Here is a 19,152-nt window from a genome sequence, read left to right as displayed (position 1 = left end):
AAAAATATCTCAAAAATTCTTAGCAAATGAAAAATAAACTCAACTTCGATTATGAGACTGGAACTAATAAAAGGAATAAAGTTCTTAGATTCATATGTGACAAATTCTTTTGATCACACATTTACATAAAAACAACTCTCTGAATACTCTGTGTATTAAGATTTTATCTTCAAAACGTTCTTGTTTAGTATTCTCTGAAAAGTCTATGTCCTTTGGTTCTTGGAAAAGAAACGCAGAACAACATAGAAAAGAACTCTGTACAGAACAGCCCATCCTAGCATTATATACACCTTATGCCACTTCAGATACTTCTCAGTCCCAATTGCAAGAGTTTCCAATATGTTGAACCCACTCATCCCACCAAATGTCTGGTTGGTTTGATACTCATTCATCAGCAGCCCCTCGTACGGATAAGTCATAGTTGAAACGTAGTGCATCCATTTCCAATACGGTGGAATTTCACGGCTATTCGCAAAGTATCCGCAGAATAAGAAGAAAAGCGCGGTGAATGCAATCACAGCTGCGTATCCGAGGATGTAATTTGGCACGACCGAGCTTACAAATACAACAAAAGAGTTTGTTGAGAGGAGAGACATGTAGAGGACTAGCAAGAAGTACCAGAACGGACCGTGGAGTTTCAATGGGAACCAGACAATTATTGCGTAAACCGATGCCTGAAGGGCGAGGAAAGGAAGGTAGGTGATCAGTCCTGCAATGGTGTAGGATGAGGCTCGATATGCATTGTGCGATGTTTCACGGATGAAGATGTAGCGTTCTTGGATGAAAGCTGGGACAGCGTCATTGGAGGAAAAGAAGAAGAGGCAGACTGTAAATATAAAGAAGCTTAGTCTATTTGTGATGCCTTGTACATCACCTTTAGGATGCCAGAACATGGTGGCCATCATGAAGCCCATTATGGTTAGGACTAGAAGTCGGGATAGGAAGAGCTCCGGGGTCCGCCTGATGTTGATAAAGTTGCGGCGCATTAGTACCCATATCTCTGGGAAGAATGAGTTGGCAAATTTCGGGCCTAAGTTATGGTGCTTTGATATAGTATTCAGGTGGACAATGCTATCTGTTCTGTAGTCGTCTTCATTCACCGTGTATTCGCTGCTATGAGGGGTTGGTGTGCCTTGCAGGATGTCGCTTGGGTATGTGTAATATCCAGGAGATGGACTGCAAAATATAGATGGAAAGTTTGTTTAATAATCAGAAACTTCAGCATGGGGGTGATTTTTTTAATTCCTTACCTCCTTCGAGTCAGGGCTCTGTTATCAGCATGATTCCTAGTTGGGGTAAAGGTCATTGACTGGTTAATGCTCCAAGAAATTGACTGATTCGACTGGCTTTTCACACTGTGATCAAAATCCTTCTCGTTCTTATGTACCGTTTGCAGATGGTATCGTTTATTCGACCTGTATCCACCTTCCTCTGCTGTCTGTTGATTGGTGCTCTGAGTAGGAGGCAAAGGCAAGGTTGGAACAACAGTTGAAACAGATGTATCCTCGTTGTCAACCAGAAGCGGCGGCTTCACTCCGGTTAAAGCAAATTCCGCTAACACCTCCACTCCGAGCTCCGACTGATCATATTCTTGCACCACGTCAATGAAGTACTCGATTGGGTTTTCACCTTTGGGGATTTTACGTCCCATCCGGCCTAAATGGAGGGTGACATCCTTGGGTGAGCCCTGGTACATGAGTTGCCCTCGAGCCAAGATTATGAGGTGGTCGATCAAAAGCTGGATACGGGATGAGGGCTGGTGAATTGTGAGGATGACCGTGCTTCCAGAACGTGCTATATCGCGGACCTTTTCGATTACACTATGAGCACTGGTTGAGTCTAGTCCTGAAGTAGGCTCGTCAAGGAATAAAAGGGAAGGTCCATGTATGATGTCCACTCCTATCGAAACCCTGCGACGCTCACCACCGGAGATGCCTCTCGTCCCTTCATCGCCTATATAAGTGTTTACAGACGTCTGCACAACTCAAGGAAATCAAGTAAAATCCTGGGTGAGACTCAAGTTCCCCCAAATACAAGAACATGGATAAAGTTTTGGTTACTTACAGTTAAACCAAGCTGTTCGATTAACTTCTCGACACGTTCCCTTTTTTCATCCCTAGAGAGTGATCCCAACCTAAAATCTGCAGCAAACATGAGAGTCTCATAAACAGTAAGCATGGGAAACAGCCTGTCATCTTGCATTATATATGCCGAAGTCCTCTTAATCAAGCTCGGGTTCACGTCAACACCATCCAACGATACTCGTCCCATTAGGCTTCCGCTGGCGATTCTTCCAGCCAAACCGTCCAAAAACGTCGATTTTCCGGCACCACTAGGACCCATAACAGCCGTGATGCACCCTTTAGGGGCGTATCCAGTTATATCATGCAACAAATCAGCTTCACGCTTGATCCATTTCCCATTAATGTCCTTCTGTTTCTTGATCACAGTATACGTAAGGTTGGAAAATTCCATTCCCCCTGTAAAATTTACTCCCTTCCCAATATCTATTATCATCTCCGGTCTATGATTATTAGCATTTTTCATCTTGCCAAATACCCAAAAATATATGTACTTCAGAATGAAAATTATGTATCTAGAAAGATTTATATCGATCTAGAATGGCTCGAAGAGTGTTAAAAGGGAGGGGTTATTGAGAAAAAGACTAATGAATAGCTGGTGGGGAGTTAAATTCTAAGTTGAGCTTTGCATTGTGTAATCCGTTTGCAAGCTGTGTTTTGTTCGAAAAGGGAAAATTCCTTCTCGTTTGCTTCATCAACTTTCTTGATTTTTCGTTTGTCCTTGCTCTTCTAATGTGCATAGTTCTTGTCATGCTGAGCCCATCTGTCCCATTTTAATAGTCCAATTTCGATTTCGAAAATTTTGCTCAAATTTTCTTTTGGCATCATATATGGGATAGTTTGATATTATCGATTGTTTAGAACCTGATTTCTTACCACAAATCCAATTAAATTTCCAATAACTCCGGATACTTCGGATGTTTAGTCGCCGCAGTGATTCGAAATGATTAGGGGTGGGCATGTGTCGGGTTTTTCGGATTTTGGGTAGTTCAGATCGGGTACCCGATTTTTTCGGGCAGCATTTTCATTACTCGAACCCGATCCGATTCTGGACACTGCCCGCTTTTTCGGGTACCCGATAAGGTCGGGTTTGGGTTCGGGTTTTTTTTTTTTTACAAAATAACATTTTATCATTTTGTGCCTACCAAATAATATATGACGAGAAAATAGGTTTATCAAAATAATATTGTCTCGTGAATGTCTACAAAAATTAAACACAAAAAATATTTATCTCAAAACTTAGAATGAGTATTATAATTAACAAATCTTTAAATCGAGCATAAACTATTTAGATGCATGTATAAGAAATTAACAAGTTTAATCTTGAAATCCAACTTAGATCTTCACTAAAAAATTCGAATCAACTTATTGTTTGACTTTAAAAATATCATCTGGAATGTTTCATCACTTACGTAAAGATGTAAATTTATTAACAAAAAAATGAACATCATACAAAAAAACAACCAGATGTTTTAATGTTTATGGATGATGAATGGTACGCAATCAGTTAACGTATAATTTGTTCTAAAGTAACATATTAATAATTATGTGATTAGTTTAATGCTGGATTAGCTTGTACTTGACAAGTTCATTGTTTTAATCGAAAGTTGGAATAATTGAATACTTTCTTCAGCTTTTGATCCAATGCTTAATCGTCCATTAGGTAATGTAGTTGAAATTGCTCCTGTTTCCACTCAATTGTAAAAAGGGTCATTTTCTTGTGGTCGTTGTCCATCACATCATGCCCCGAGCTCGGGATAGCTGCATAAAAATTCCTTCCAAATTCATAAATTCCATATCAAGTGTTAATATTTTACTACCATCCAAAAGAACTATTTTGCATTTATCCAAAGTCACCCATCTCAAATATTTTATTAAAACCAGCCAGGTTTATTTACAACACCATCAGAAATTGTTCTGAACTTGATAAAATTGTCTACTGGCTTGGCTTGAACTGTAAAAAGAGTTGAGCGTTTGAACATCGAAAATGAAATCTGCAATCTTTGTCTTTCCGTTAAACGCGAGAGCAAGCATGTCATATTCCTCCACGTACCAGAGTTCCGACACAGTTGCCTGAATTTATCATGATCAATAAAGTACAAGAGGTAGTAACATATACGCGCTGTATTGGCAGGTGCATAAAAATACAAAGAATTGACACTCAGAACGATGGTAATACTGATGCAAGAGCAAAGATTCTATCAAGATTGAGCATGTTTGAGGAACTCGTGAGCGCCGTTGTAGGTGCAACTTTTTAGCACTGGTAAAAAAATAATCCACTTGACTCACAGGCCCAGGTACATGACAGATGGTTTCAGACGCACTGGGGTGGGTACTATAAGCGTAGAAAGTGTGGCATTCAATAAGGTTGGCCAGATATCTACTGGTATGCTCTTGGGATTACTAATGCAACCTCGAGAACGTTGGGGGTGATCATGTTACGCTATCACATATGAAATGTGATGCACCAATTCAACAAGTTACCAAATCATGGATCAAGGGCTTAATCTACACCAATGAATGAACATATGTTTTATATGCTCGATGCGGGAGTCATGAAATGTCACGTCCCGGGACGGGAGTTGGTTGACACCGGCGTTGCTCTCAAATTTACATTCGAAAACAACAAGCCTCAAAAGTACAAAATTCAGAAACCAGTCTTTTATTCATAATAGTGAATATTCATTGTCTGATACAAAGTCAAATGATAATGTTTTACAGCGTAAATATAAAACCTATCAGAATAACTTCTTAACAGATGCAGCGGAAAACATAAACTAAAATTGAAAATAACATTCTTCTTCACCAACCCCAGAATTGAGTCTGCTCTTCCTCTTCTAGCAACTCTTCCTCGTTCTTATCTGAGATGGGTTTGGTGGGTGAGTGATATGGTTGTCACTCAGTAAGCGGGGGCGGGAATAACTCCAAGTTTTCGAAACCATTTTTAACAGAAACAGAAATACAAATAATATACAGAAACTCTTATTTTCAGAACAGGAATTAGTATTCAGGATTCAGTATTCAGAACAGGAATCAGAAATTTAACAAGTAAGCACTGAGCACGTTTGTGAATTTCATGGCTAAACTGATATCAGTCCCCTATATGTTCTCTCCTCTAAGGGGTGAGGCCAGTAATCAGTAATCAAAATTCAATAATGTTCAGAATATATATTCCTATCATTAGTTCTCTAGGTTTCAGTGCTTCAAAAATCAGATATCAGAAATCGAAACTTTGCTTTAAAACATAATTCATCAAACTGGATTCAAGATATTTATACATAAGCCCACTTACTGTAATTTTGCTAGGAGTTTTGGTTGAAGTCTGAAATCTGTTGTTCTCGCTACTGGATTTTTCTGCTTGAACAAAGGTGCTCTCTTAACTCGAATTTTTAAGTGATACTCAAGATTTGTGTAACACCAATTCAGAGATTTGAGGGTGTTATTTATAGGCAAATTTTGACTGTTAGCCTCCCAAATAAATGGCCATAATCTGTCATTATGTGCCATTACAACCTTTAATTCATGATAAATACTTCAGTTACAAGTCATAAGCAAAATCAGTAGTTATCTGCTGGAATCTCGCTACTGAACTCTTCTGCTGCTGGATTCTGTTTGCTGAAAAATGCAAGTCTGCTGGAAAAATACCAGCTTCTGAAATATTAATAGCTGCTAGGAATTTTGTTAGCTTCTGCTGAAATTCTTGCATTGCTGCTGAATATTGCTAGCTGCTGCAAAATGCTAACTGCTGGAATTTCGGGTTCTCACATCCCTCCCTCCTTATGAGAAGTTTCGTCCTCGAAACTTGGCTATACCTGATCCTCAAAAAGGTAAGGGTATTGATTTCGCATCTTTTCTTCCAGCTCCCAAGTAGCTTCTCTTTCGGTGTGGTTGGATCATTTACTTTGACATATGGAATAGTTCGTCGCCTCAGTACTTGGTCTTTGTTATCCACAATTCGAATCGAAATTTCTTCATACTTCAGTTCTTCATTTAGATTTACCTCAACCAGAAGTGGTCCAACTTCCAGAATATGACTTGGATCAGAAATATATCTTCTCAGCTGCGAAACGTAGAATACATTGTGAATTCTTGACATGTCGGGTGGAAGTGCTAATCTATAAGCAAGTGTTCCCACTTTCTCAAGAATTTCAAATGATCCGACGTATCTAGGATTCAATTTCCCAGCATTATTGAATCGGATTATACCTTTCATGGGTGACACTTTCACATACGCTTTTTCTCCAACTTCAAATTCCACGGGTCTTCTTTTCAGGTCAGCCCAGCTTTTCTGTCGATCTTGTGCAGTTTTTAATCTCTCCTTGATCAAAGCGGCTTTATCCACTGTTTCTTGGATCATTTCGGGTCCCCCAATGACTTTTTCCCCTACCTCATCCCAATACAGTGGTGATCGACACTTTCGTCCATACAGAGCTTCGTACGGTGCCATTCCAATACTGTTGCGGTAACTATTATTGTACGCGAACTCAATTAAGGGCAGATGTTTGCTCCAATTACCATTGAAGTCTAGAGCACACGCTCTCAGCATATCTTCTAGAGTTTGTATTGTATTCTCAGTTTGACCATCAGTTTGAGGGTGGTACGCTGTAATAAGAGTAACTTTTGTCCCCATAGCTTGTTGAAAGCTCTTCCAAAATCGGGATGTAAACCTCGGATCTCTGTCAGATAGTATGCTAGCTGGAACTCCATGTAATCGTACGATCTCATTCATGTACAATGTGGCTAGCTTGTCCAAATTATAGTTCATACGGACATGTAAGAAATACGCAGATTTTGTGAGTCTATCTACGATTACCCAGATGCCGTCATGACTTTATCTAGACTTTGGTAACCCGACAACAAATTCCATGGAGATATGTTCCCATTTTCATTCTGGAATTTTTAGAGGTTGCAGAAGTCCTCCAGGTCTTTGGTGCTCTGCTTTGACTTGTTGGCACATAAGACACTTGGAAACAAATGTCGCAACATCATTTTTCAGTCCACTCCACCAGAAATTATTCTTCAGATCTCTGTACATCTTGGTACTGCCAGGATGGACTGAAAATTTCGACTTATGTGCTTCAGACATTACTTCTTGTCGAAGATTATCAATGTCTGGTACGCACAATTGTCCTTTCATCCACAAGATTCCTTTGTTATCAATCTCGAAATCTGGTGATTTCCCTTCTTTGGATTGCTCTTTCAGTTTCACCAAAGCGGAATCTCTATCTTGACTGATCTTGATTGTTTCTCGAAGACAAGGTTGTGCTGAAAGTGATGTCAGGGTTATCTTACTCGTATTCTTTCGACTTAAAGCATCTGCTACCTTGTTGGCTTTGCCTAGGTGGTAGCTTATCGTCAAGTCATAATCCTTCATGAGTTGAATCCACTGTCTTTGTCTCATATTTAGTTCTTTTTGAGTGAACAAATACTTGAGACTTTGGTGATCAGTGAAAATTTCACACTTGGATTCATAAAGATAATGTCTCCAAATTTTTAGTACAAACACCACTGCTGCTAGCTCGAGGTCATGCGTTGGGTAATTCTGTTCATACGGTTTCAACTGTCTCGACGTGTAAGCAATCACCCTTCCCTCTTATATGAGTACACATCCTAAACCTTATTTAGATGCATCACTGTAGATGGTGAAGTCTTTGCCTTCAGTTGGCAATACCAACACTGGCGTGGAGGTAAGCTTCCTCTTCAAAGTCCCGAAGCTCTTCTCACAATCTTCACTCCATTGAAATTTAGAGTTCTTCTGTGTGAGTTTGGTGAGAGGTATTGCTATTGAAGAGAATCCTTCAACAAATTTTCGGTAATAGCCTGCTAATCCCAAGAAACTTCGAATTTCTGTCACAGTCTTTGATCTAGGCCAATCTGAGATTGCTTCGACTTTCTTAGGATCCACAGATACTCCTGCTGCTGATATTATGTGTCCCAAGAATGCGACGCTCTCTAGCCAGAATTCGCACTTCTTGAATTTGGCGTACAGTTCCTTTTCTCTCAGCTTCTGGAGGGTGAGACGAAGATGTTCTTTGTGGTCCTTCTCACTTGACGAATATACCATAATATCGTCAATGAATACTACAACAAACTTGTTAAGAAATGGTTTGAACACCCTGTTCATGAGATCCATGAATACTGCCGGAGCGTTTGTTAACCCGTACAGCATTACCATGAACTCCTAGTGTCCATATCTTGTTCTGAAGGCTGTCTTCGGAATATCGTCTATCTTGACCTTGAGTTGATGGTAGCCTGACCTTAAATCGAGCTTGAAAAAGACTGTAGCTCCTTTGAGTTGGTCAAACAAATCATCTATCATTGGAAGTGGGTATTTATTCTTGATTGTAATCTTATTCAGTTCTCTGTAATCGATACACAATCTCATGCTTCCGTCCTTCTTCTTCACAAATAGGACAGGAGCTCCCTACGTAGATGCGCTTGGTCGGATTTGCTTCTTATCCAACAACTCTTGAAGTTGTTCTTTGAGTTCTTTCAACTCTGCTGGAGCCATTCGGTACGGTGCTTTTGAGATTGGTGTAACATTGGACACTAAATTAATCTCAAATGCCACTTCGCGGTCGGGAAGTTCGCCAGGGAGTTCTTCAGGAAAGACATCCGGGAATTCTTGTACTACCGGAATCTCTTATAGCGTAAGTGTTGTTTCTTTCTTTACCTCGCTTAACAAAGCTAGGTAAACTTCTTCTCCAATTTTCATGGCTTTCCAAGTTTGAGAAGCAGAAAGAAGAGTCTTTCGTTCTTTTGTCTTACCATGAAATAAAAGTTTCTCTTGGTGTGGAGATTGGATGGTTACCGTCTTTCCATGACAGTCTACTAAAGCATGATTCTTGGCTAACCAATCCATTCCAAGAATTACATCGAATTCCACCATGTTTAGTTGAATCAGGTTTGCCTTGAAATTCTGATCTTCTATGAGAACACTAATATCCCGATATAGAGTGCGAGTTTCTAAAATTCGATTTGCAGGAGTTGCTACTCTATATGGTTCTTCTAAGTTATCAGGCTTAGTTCCTAACTTCTTGGCAAATCTTTTAGACATGAATGAATGTGTAGCACCACAATCAAATAACACATACGCAGGTATATCATTGATTATAATGGTACCTGCTACGACATCATTTGAGTTGTCAGCCTCTTCTTGAGTAATAGCATAGACTCGAGCATTTGGCTTGTTCTCCTTAGGCTTGTTTGGAGTTGTTCCGCCTGCTGGACCATCCCTTGGATCTGGAAAAGGGCATTGAGTAATGCGGTGGCCCATCTTTCCACAACGGAAACAAGCTCCAGAATTCTTACGGCATTCACCAGTGTGAGTGAATCCACAATTTTGGCACTTGACTCCTTCTTTGCTTGATGGAGAAGAAGTGGTTCCTTTAGCTGGAGCACTGGTGAATTTATTTCTTGAAAACCTAGGCCTCTTGAATTGTTGGCCTGGTTAGTATTGGCTTGACTGAGGACGTTTGAGTTTGTTCTCATCTTCACGCCTCTTGATGTCATTCTCAGCCCTGATGGCGGCTCCCATCAATTCATCAAAACTATTGGGCTCGATAACGGCAAGGGCAGATTGAATGCGGCTATTCAATCCTTTCTTGAAGCGATGTATCTTCAAGGTCTCGTCTCCCATGATGGTTGGGGAGTAGGTTCCCAATGAGTGGAACTTAGATGAATACTCCACCACTGTCATGTTTGGTTCTTGAACCAAACTTTCAAATTCTAACAGCTTCTGCACTCGAACTGCTGTCGGGAAGTACTGCTTCAGAAATGCCTCTCGGAACCTTTGTCAAGTGATAGGTCCCGCCCTTACCATAGCTGGTGAGACTCCTTCCCACCATTTGGCTGCTTTATCCACAAGAAAAGGTGTAATCACATCTACCTTGATCCCCCCTTGTGGAACCTCAAGTAGTCGAAGATGATTCTCTACCTCTTTCATCCAATTTTGTCCGACCTCAGGATCGGAGCTTCCATCGAAGTTTGGGACTATTGCTCTTCGTAAAGACTCAAAGTGTTGCTTAGTCCCATTCTGAGCTGGAGGTGGTGGCGGTGGCTGATTAGCATTAGGGTTCACTAACCCTTGTAGCGTGGTTGCCACAATCGTCGCTATAGCCATCAAGTCCACCTGATTGAGGCCAACTGCTGGTGGTGGTTGTGGTGGTTGTTGTACATCTTCATCATTGCGATTATTGTTGCGGTTATTGTAACGAGGGTTACGGTTGTTTCTCATAGGTCTCCCGTCCATTTCCTAAAAATATGAAAGTTCTAAGGTTGATGGCAGAAAAATAAAAGAACTAAACAAAGGAATCACAATGATCGAGTAATTGCTCCACAAATTAAATATGAAACTAATTGATAGAAATAAATTTTTATTGATTTCCCCAGAAAGTGCAATTACAAATAACCTTTGAAAATGCTAACAAAATGCAAATAGAACAAGTGCTATTACAAAAAGCTACTACTGAATGTCTAATCTATCACTTCTCCTAATCCCAAGTCCATAGGATCCTCTTCGACTTCTTCATCTTCTTCGGGATCCTCCTCAGGTTCGTCTTGATGGTTGGCTATCACTGTTTCCAGATGTTCAATATGACCATGCAGAACTGCATTCTGGTTGCTAAGAACTTCAACAGTGTCCTGCAGCTCTGGAATCTGAGCATCAGTATGTTCACTATACTGATTATGTTGGTGTACGAGTTGGTGATTTTGATCATTAAGCACTTGGATCTTCTCAACCAAGGTATCACATAACTCAATTAACTCTTCAACAGTCTCTTCGGAGGTTTCAAACTCTTCTTGAGCCTTCCTATTCCTCTCTTCTGCTTCATGCAGATAGTGAGTATAACGTTGAACATCACTTCTCAAGTGTTCTGCTCTACGCTGTAACTCATCTTTGTCTAATTCCAAGCAGTATTTATGTTCCTTGAATTTCTCTAGCTTCCTCTCTAAGATCTTAATGTAATTACTCTGGTCAGTCATATCCTACATCCAAAACATGGAAGAGAATGTTCAGAAATGATCTCAAAAATATAGGTCAAGTTATAGACGAATACTGGAATGAACAAAATCAGTACTGTCTATGCATTTAATAGAAGGAATAGCTCAAACTTTTTCGATTTTAGAATTGCGTGAAAAATTTTCTAAAAATCCTTCACATCAAGAACATGAAGTGTACCAAATTTGGTGCAAAAATGCTAAGCCGTTTGGAAATGAAAATTCCTCAAAGTTTAAAAAATCTGAAAAATTTTACGGAAATGATGATATCGCTATCTAAACGAAGGATTTTGGGATTCGTCGGCGGTGCTGGAACAAAAGTTTTGTTCTAGGTTAGGTTCCTCTCGTCGAGAGCTTTCCAACCGTATCTTTTAAAAGTAAAAATTCTTCCTGGATCAAAAGTTATGGCCGTTTGAAGTTTGCGCGAAAAACACCTTAACTTCCATGTCATTTGCAAGATCTACTGCATGCGCTTGCAGGAAGTCACTGTCTACTGCAATTCTGATGCTACTGCAATCAGTCTGCTGTTTTTCCAGCACTGTCTGCTGCTTTCCAGCACTGTTAGAACCAGTCTGCTGCATTCCAGGTCTAATGACCAGGTCTTCTGCATTCAGATCTACTGATTTCTATCTGCTGGTTCTGGTTTTAGTCTACTGGTTTTGATGCTACTGTTTTTCGGTTATCTGTTGCTTCCGGTCTACTGATTTTGGTCTACTAGTTTTTTTTTATACTTATTTCAGTAGTCTATTACAGTAGCTTAATTTCAGTAGTCTATTACAGTAGTTTATTTTCAGTAGTATATCTCAGTAACTTTCAGAACTTATTTTCAGAAGTCTATCAGAACTTATTATTTCTAGTTCCTCCTCCCCAGATTATGAAACCTGGTGGGTTCTGATACCACTTCAATGTCACGCCCCGGGACGGGGGTTGGTTGACACCGGCGTTGCTCTCAAATTTACATTCGAAAACAATAAGCCTCAGAAGTACAAAATTCAGAAACCAGTCATTTATTCATAATACTGAATATTCATTGTCTGATACAAAGTCAAATAATAATGTTTTACAGCGGAAATGTAAAACTTATCAGAATAACGTCTTAACAGATGCAGCGGGAAACATAAACTAAAACTGAAAATAACATTCTTCTTAACCAGCCCCAAAATTGAGTCTGCTCTTCCTCTTCTAGCAACTCTTCCTCGTTCTTATCTAAGATGGGTTTGGTGGGTGAGTGATATGGTTAGTCACTTAGTAAGCGGGGGCGGGAATAACTCCCAGTTTTCGAAATCATTTTCAACAGAAACAGTAATACAAATAATATACAGAAACTCTTAATTTCAGAACAGGAATCAGTATTCAGGATTTAGTATTCAGAAATCAGTATTTCATAACAGGAATCACAAATTTAACAAGTAAGCACTGAGCACGTTTGTGAATTTCATGACTAAACTGATATCAGTCCCCTATATGTTCTATCCTCTAAGGGGTGAGGCCAGTAATCAGTAATCAGAATTCAGTAATGTTCAAAATATATATTCCTACCATTAGTTCACTAGGTTTCAGTGCTTCAAAAATCAGATATCAGAAATCGAACATAAAGAAACTTTGCTTTAAAACATAAATTATCAAACTGGATTCAAGATATTTATATATAAGCCCACTTACTGTAATTTTGCTAGGAGTTTCGATTGAAGTCTGAAATCTGTTGTTCTCGCTACTGGATTTTTCTGCTTGAACAAAGGTGCTCTCTTAACTCGAATTTTTAAGTGATACTCAAGATTTGTGTAACACCAATTCAGAGATTTGAGGGTGTTATTTATAGGCAAATTCTGACTGTTAACCTCCCAAATAAATGGCCATAATCTGTCATTATGTGTCATTACAGCCTTTAATCCATGATAAATACTTCAGTTACAAGTCATAAGCAAAATCAGTAGTTATCTGCTGGAATCTCGCTACTGAACTCTTCTGCTACTGGATTCTGTCTGCTGAAAAATGCATGTCTGCTGGAAAAATAACAGCTTCTGAAATATTAATAGCTGCTGGAATTTTGTTAGCTTCTGCTGAAATTCTTGCATTGCTGCTGAATATTGCTAGCTGCTGCAAGATGCTAACTGCTGAAATTTCGGGTTCTCACATGAAAACTTTTATGAATCATTCTTGATTAATAGTGTATTCCATGGTGACCAGAGTAGAATGCTGAGAATGAAATTTAAATTAAATTATTAAAATCAAATGCATGGCTCAATTACAAAAGAGAACTACCTTCATTCCCCGAATTTGGTTGTTTACTCTGTTTACAAGCTCGTGGAAAATTTGGAGTACAGAAACTTTTTACCTCATATACAGAAGAATAATAAACAAAAGTCATAAATATGCAAGACATGACGACGCGAGTTAATGAGGTGCACTGTCCTAATTGTTTGGCGTTTGTACTATCAAGTTCAAACGCAGGAAATACAGAAAGAATAAGCAGCTGAAATTTTAATATATTAAAGATCAAGACAAGTAATAAAAAGTAAGAATTCCACTACATTTCACAAAAGTAACTTTACTATAGATACCTCTGGCAAGTTGTTGGGGCGCCACAGAAGCCTCGCATATTATGTATGAAACACCACCTCATTATACTGCAGCAGAATATAAAGAAAAATTAGAAAATACTACTTGAGTTTCTACGCATGATTTGAGTGACAGGGATCAATGAGAATTTTATTTTAAAACATAGCAGAATGTAGGGAAATATCTCCACAACCGACTCCAACTAGTTTAGAATTAAGGTTAGCATGTAAGAATGACGAAGTAGAAACTAAATACTAGTAGGAATAGAACTTGATACTCACGGGAAATTTAGGGTCCGATTCCGGCAAGTGTCACTAGTCCAGACGCAGGTTCTGAAATTACCCTGAGCCTGAAATCACAAATAAGATCGTTAGGAGGGGGCCAGGAGGGTGTCCTGGCGTAGCCCCTCCGACGCTCAAGTCAGTGACTGAGGATATATGGGGGGGACAGCTAAGGGTGCTGCTGAAAACAATATATTGAATCCAATAATCATACGCTCACCTGATATTTATAGGAGAATACATGGGCTTGTCATGGGCCATTCACCTGTGGGCCTTAATGATGGGCCGGGAATTTGGGCCGGATGTTGATGGGTTCATCCCTGGGTATCAGAACTGCAAAGCTTGACCACATATTGGAGAACTCAAAGGTTTAACAAATTCTAGCATCAGATTGCTTCAAGTGTTCAAGACACCATATTCTTGGATAATAAGACAAACATTCTTCAATTACACGAGATACAGATACAGTAACATGTCAAAACAGGTCTATCTGGTTCTTACAAGCTGCTTCTCTGGAGTACGTGGTATAGCAGTTTTTAGTTTAGTACGAATGGTTACAGGATCTGTTCCAGAGACCACCTGAGCATCATAAGAATGTGTCTGAAACCATAAGTAAGAATAGTGTATGAAAAACCAACTATGAAATCTTTTGAACTTCGAATGATTGCCGAAATATTTTAGCAAATACAGTCAAATGTCATGATTAGATAAATAAAACATGAAAAAATTTTCTCAAGCGTAAAGTAAATCAGCATCTAGTTAGTGGAGAAAAAAATGTCACAACACAAAACCCATTTCTTGGAACAGTGCAACTCTCTAGAGAATTTAGACTTGAGAAAGATATTAATAAGGTAACCTGCCAACAACCTAGTAGTACTCCAGTAGAGTTCAAAATCACACGATCTAGGACAATATTTAAAGGGTAAATGGTCTCTGCAACAATTTTTATGGCACTCGCTTCAACTTCGATCTAGGAATCGAATGATAGCCGTTGCAACAAAAGGAATCTTACAAATGGTAAAGAAAGAAAACCAAAGGACAGAGGCAAACATCATAATTACCTCGGTTTCTTTGGCGGGAACCGTAAATATGTGATTCGAGGCATGAAACATACTAAAGTGGTACATACTAGAGTTCTGAAAACAAATTGCTAACCAAGAAGTTTATTAATATCACGAAAAGTAAGTATTGTGCCAAAAGTAGCTACAGAGTGCTGGTTTACTCCCAGGGGTCCAACATCAGGCATAAAATGAAAATCATGTCAAGTTATATGACTGATAGGAAAATATGCCTTACCTTTACCAAAGTACGGCAACAATATACTCTTCCCGGATTCCCTGCTGGAAAATCAAGCTACGCAGGATAATTAAGCATCATATGATGAGAAAAGGAATTTTAACATGACATAAGTCATTGTTATCAAAAGCATCGGAGTCCATGGATAAAGATTTATTGATTTATCAACTAAATTAAGAATTTGTAATGTTCCAACAAGGCTTTTCTATTGGGATCAGAAATATTCAAGTCTTACACTAGATATTCGATTAGGCATGTATCTTGTTTGCAGTAGGTTCAAATATGTCCCGATAAATTAACGTCTTTTGGCATCAAATGACAGGGAGACCTTTCAAGGCGACTACATAGCATCTAAAAATAGTCTCTTTGCTCAAAGAAATTGGCTTATCACTTATGGATGCCAATGCCAACTTGCACCTTGATTTGAGAATTGGTCTTCCCATGTTCAAGTTACAACCAGGTCACTGTCCATGTACAGTTTTGATTGAATATTCACCGCCCTACATATGGTTTTGATTGTATATCTAGTATACTTTATAGATAATAATCACCAAATAGAACTGTACTGTAATACAAAATTAACTTACGATATTGGAATAGAATACTCAGGACTTAGATGCAGAACATTTGCTCGCACTGGAGGATTTGCTGCCTACACAAAAGAAAACTTTTGGTTATTCTGTTAGTATAAACGAGTCAGTGTTTAAAATTAAAGGCTCATATCTAGGCTCGTGAATTTTCAAGTCGAGTTGAATTGATCATAAAGCTCATTTTATATGAGATCTTATTCATCACCAAATACAAGTAAGGACATACTTCATTGTACTATAGAGAGAATGCTGCATTAACTTTTTAGTGTTAAAAGGCAATTAATTACATATTAAAATTAGTTGCTTAACTTTTTGGTGTCGTAGTTTTTAATCAATAAGCATTTAGTGGTATATATTAAATGTAAAAATACTGTGAAAAGTTCATGAAGTCGGCTCAAAGCTTTCAAAGGATCATGTAAAAGTTTGAGCTCATGCTCGAGTTGAATGATTCACAAGCTAGTTCAGCACTTCAGCTCATATCATACACCTAAGTTTGAGGAGTTCCCAACAACTATATGGAATATGCCCTCTGGTTATTTCATATTTACCTTAAGAATTGGTTTCACGCCCTGAGACCGGGGTTAGTTGACACCGGCGTTGTTTTACAACCACACAATTGAAAACAACAAGCCTCGTAGTACAGTATAAACCAAAAACCAGTTTATTACTCATAATCAATCAAAAGATTGTCTTTACAACGTAGATTCTTAAAATGATAAAATAATATGCGGAAGCTTTTACAACTTACTAAGCCAAAACTAAAATAAACTTCTTGAATCATCTTATTATCAGCCCCAAAACTGGTCTTGCTCATTCTCTTCGATTTTCTTTTCTGATTTATCTGGGGAGAGTAAAGTAAGGGGTGAGTATTTTGGGAAATACTCAGCAAGTGGGGGCCGTTCGAGCACAATATAACAACATGCATAATTTCGAAAATCACATGACTTGCACTTACATAACATCATTCATATCACATGCATAACATTTACCAGCACTGAGATTCATCCACTTTCTATGGTTTACTGATATCAGTCCCTAATTTTTACTTCTCTAAGGGGGCGAGGCCGTATAGCGGTTATATCCCCCACCGCGTAAGGGTACGTCATGGTTGGGATTCCCACCCATATACAGTCGAATCCTCACAGTGCCCAAAACCGTATGACAACCAACACAAGAACGGAGTAGAAGAAGAAGTGTACTCGATCGCATTTTCGAAAACGAAATAAATATGCATAAACAAAATTTTATCTTTAAAACACGCCCACTTACCTTAGACTGGAAGAGAACGTGAAGAACTCTGAAACTATAGAAGAATCATGCAACCAACCCCTCGAAGACGCAGCAGCACATCTACCGGAAAATCAGCCGTCTTTGAAAAATTCACTGCGCCTTAATTCACCGTTGGATCGGACTCAAAATTTTACAGTACGTTCACAAGTACGTTAAATATATTATGAATGGTGGAGATCGGGTTTTCGAACACGTTTAGGCCTGTTCATACAGAAAAAACCGTAGGTATGCTGAATTCCCGCCTAAAATCTGAGCAGTTTCTTTCAAATGCTATAAACGAAAAACTAACCGTTGGATTTTGCTGAAATTTGGATATGTTATGCGAAACATACCGAAGCACATTCTGAACAGTGGAGATCAGATTCCAAGCACTCGAGTGAGAGAAACGAATTTCTGAACTTGAACAGAATTTTGATGACTCGTGCAGAATTTTAGGAGCAAAATTTCGAAAATTGGGGAGTAACTCGAAAAATTCATGTAAATTCTGAATGAGAGGGTCCTCCTATTTATAAGGGTGATGTAAAAATCCTACCATAATTCGATTGATATTTCTTCCATAATTTGGAGATGCTGCTTCCATAAATATTGATATGCTTCCTTGTTGAGAAAAGCTGCCTTGTAGACTTAGCACCCATAATTCCACACATGGCTTTGTGCCTCAAGTATTCTTGTTGAATTAAGGTTTTTTTATTTGCCCTTCCAGAACTTGATATGTCATTTTAAATTGTTTTACTAGCTGAAGCCGATTATTCAGATTGAGATTTTTTTGAAGTTCTCATTCGATACTCATCATATAAAGATATCACATAGAGCTTTAGATCATATCTCATTTTCCCTCCTTTCTCTTCTCCATACATACTCAAAAGAACAAAAGCAACATACTCAATTTGAAACGAGTATCTAACACACAAGCAACAAAAATCATCTTATTCATCTTTTCTGGAGCGCCCCAATACTTTTCAAATTTAGCTTTCATCTTCTCCGCCATACAACTCAAATCAGTATCATCACTATCCACTAACATTTTCAAAATGCAAGCAACTTCACCAATTTCATGAAAGTGAACATTTGAAGTAACATATGATGACCCCTGATACTCTTAAGGTAAGCTCGTAAAAAGTTTCAAGAAACTTTACCATGTGTCTTATTTTCTTCCAGTCATCATTAACAAAAGCACCCACAATATTTCAATCTCCACAAGTGTGATTAAGAATATTATCCAACAATCCAGGATCAAGAAAACCATATCTCACAAAGGCATTCTCAAATTCTTGTGATGTATTCAACATCAAATAGGTCGAATTACACCTAGTAGGGACATCCAAACACAATGATTTTTTACTCTTTATTTTTTCAATTTCACAACAATCTTTGAATCGTTTCATCCTCCCAGGAGATTTCCTAATGTATCTCAAAGATTGTCTCACACGTTTCACAGAATCACCAACTTCTTTCAATTAATCTTGAACAATAAGATTGATTATGTGAGCAACACATCTAACATGAAGGTGACTACCATCCATGAAATTAGTTCCCCATTTGCTAAATTGTTTTGAAAGTTCTTTCACTGTCGTATCATTTGAACTAGCATTATCAACTGTAACAATGAACACTTTGTCCAAACCCCGATCAATCAAACACTTAGTAATTGCAATTGCCATATCATCACCTTTATGACTACTAATTGGACAAAAATTCAGGATCTTGTGCAGTTTCCAATCTTTATCAATAAAATGAGTTGCGAGACACATATAATTGATTCGTTGTACTGAAGTCCATGTATCTGTTGTGAGACAAACTCTTTGATGAGTATCTTTAAAAAAACAACTGAAGTTTTTTCTTTTCTTCCAAGAAAAGTTCAAAGCAATATCTCGTTATTGTAGCACGGGAAGGAATTCGAAATAGAGGTTGTATTAAATTAATAAAATGCTTGAACCATTCTTTTTCAACAAGACTAAAAGGTTGTTCGTCCACAATTATCATTTGAGCTAATGATTTTCTACATGCCTCTTGATCAAATCTCCAAATATTAACTGAGTTTTCACTATCTTTTGA

General features: G+C 38.4%; 2 protein-coding genes across 2 annotated transcripts; both read right to left on the bottom strand.

The window, feature by feature from the left end:
• Window positions 1-74: 74 nt before the first annotated feature.
• Window positions 75-2,961, bottom strand: LOC142529208 (ABC transporter G family member STR2-like). Its single transcript, XM_075634667.1, has 3 exons — window positions 2,065-2,961; window positions 1,251-1,975; window positions 75-1,176 (listed from the first exon to the last, which is right to left on the bottom strand). Exons 1-3 carry the CDS (start codon window positions 2,545-2,547, stop codon window positions 204-206), a joined length of 2,181 nt encoding a protein of 726 aa, XP_075490782.1. The 5' UTR covers window positions 2,548-2,961; the 3' UTR covers window positions 75-203.
• Window positions 2,962-3,606: 645 nt separating this feature from the next.
• Window positions 3,607-18,758, bottom strand: LOC142528322 (uncharacterized). Its single transcript, XM_075633365.1, has 10 exons — window positions 18,614-18,758; window positions 18,054-18,138; window positions 17,904-17,997; window positions 15,805-15,869; window positions 15,218-15,258; window positions 14,983-15,071; window positions 14,778-14,891; window positions 14,414-14,500; window positions 13,344-13,412; window positions 3,607-4,154 (listed from the first exon to the last, which is right to left on the bottom strand). Exons 1-10 carry the CDS (start codon window positions 18,756-18,758, stop codon window positions 3,987-3,989), a joined length of 957 nt encoding a protein of 318 aa, XP_075489480.1. The 3' UTR covers window positions 3,607-3,986.
• Between the last annotated feature and the right edge of the window lie 394 nt (window positions 18,759-19,152).

The sequence above is a fragment of the Primulina tabacum genome, chromosome 16, assembly GCF_025594145.1.
Source record: "Primulina tabacum isolate GXHZ01 chromosome 16, ASM2559414v2, whole genome shotgun sequence".
NCBI classification, from domain to species: domain Eukaryota; kingdom Viridiplantae; phylum Streptophyta; class Magnoliopsida; order Lamiales; family Gesneriaceae; genus Primulina; species Primulina tabacum.
The sequence above is the reverse complement of the archived record's forward strand: the minus strand, read 5'-3'. Positions and strand labels throughout refer to the sequence as shown.

What these genes read in the sequence shown, in the direction of transcription:
- LOC142529208 (XM_075634667.1), bottom strand. Translation starts at nt 2,547, where the DNA reads ATGAAAAATGCTAATAATCATAGACCGGAGATGATAATAGATATTGGG. An exon ending in TCGAACAGCTTGGTTTAACT is followed by an intron (nt 1,976 to 2,064) that starts GTAAGTAACCAA and finishes TGAGTTGTGCAG; the next exon opens with ACGTCTGTAAACACTTATAT. An exon ending in AGAGCCCTGACTCGAAGGAG is followed by an intron (nt 1,177 to 1,250) that starts GTAAGGAATTAA and finishes TATATTTTGCAG; the next exon opens with TCCATCTCCTGGATATTACA.
- LOC142528322 (XM_075633365.1), bottom strand. Translation starts at nt 18,758, where the DNA reads ATGGCAATTGCAATTACTAAGTGTTTGATTGATCGGGGTTTGGACAAA. An exon ending in GATATGATCTAAAGCTCTAT is followed by an intron (nt 15,870 to 17,903) that starts GTGATATCTTTA and finishes TCTTTTGTGTAG; the next exon opens with GCAGCAAATCCTCCAGTGCG. An exon ending in GTTGCCGTACTTTGGTAAAG is followed by an intron (nt 15,072 to 15,217) that starts GTAAGGCATATT and finishes CTTCTTGGTTAG; the next exon opens with CAATTTGTTTTCAGAACTCT.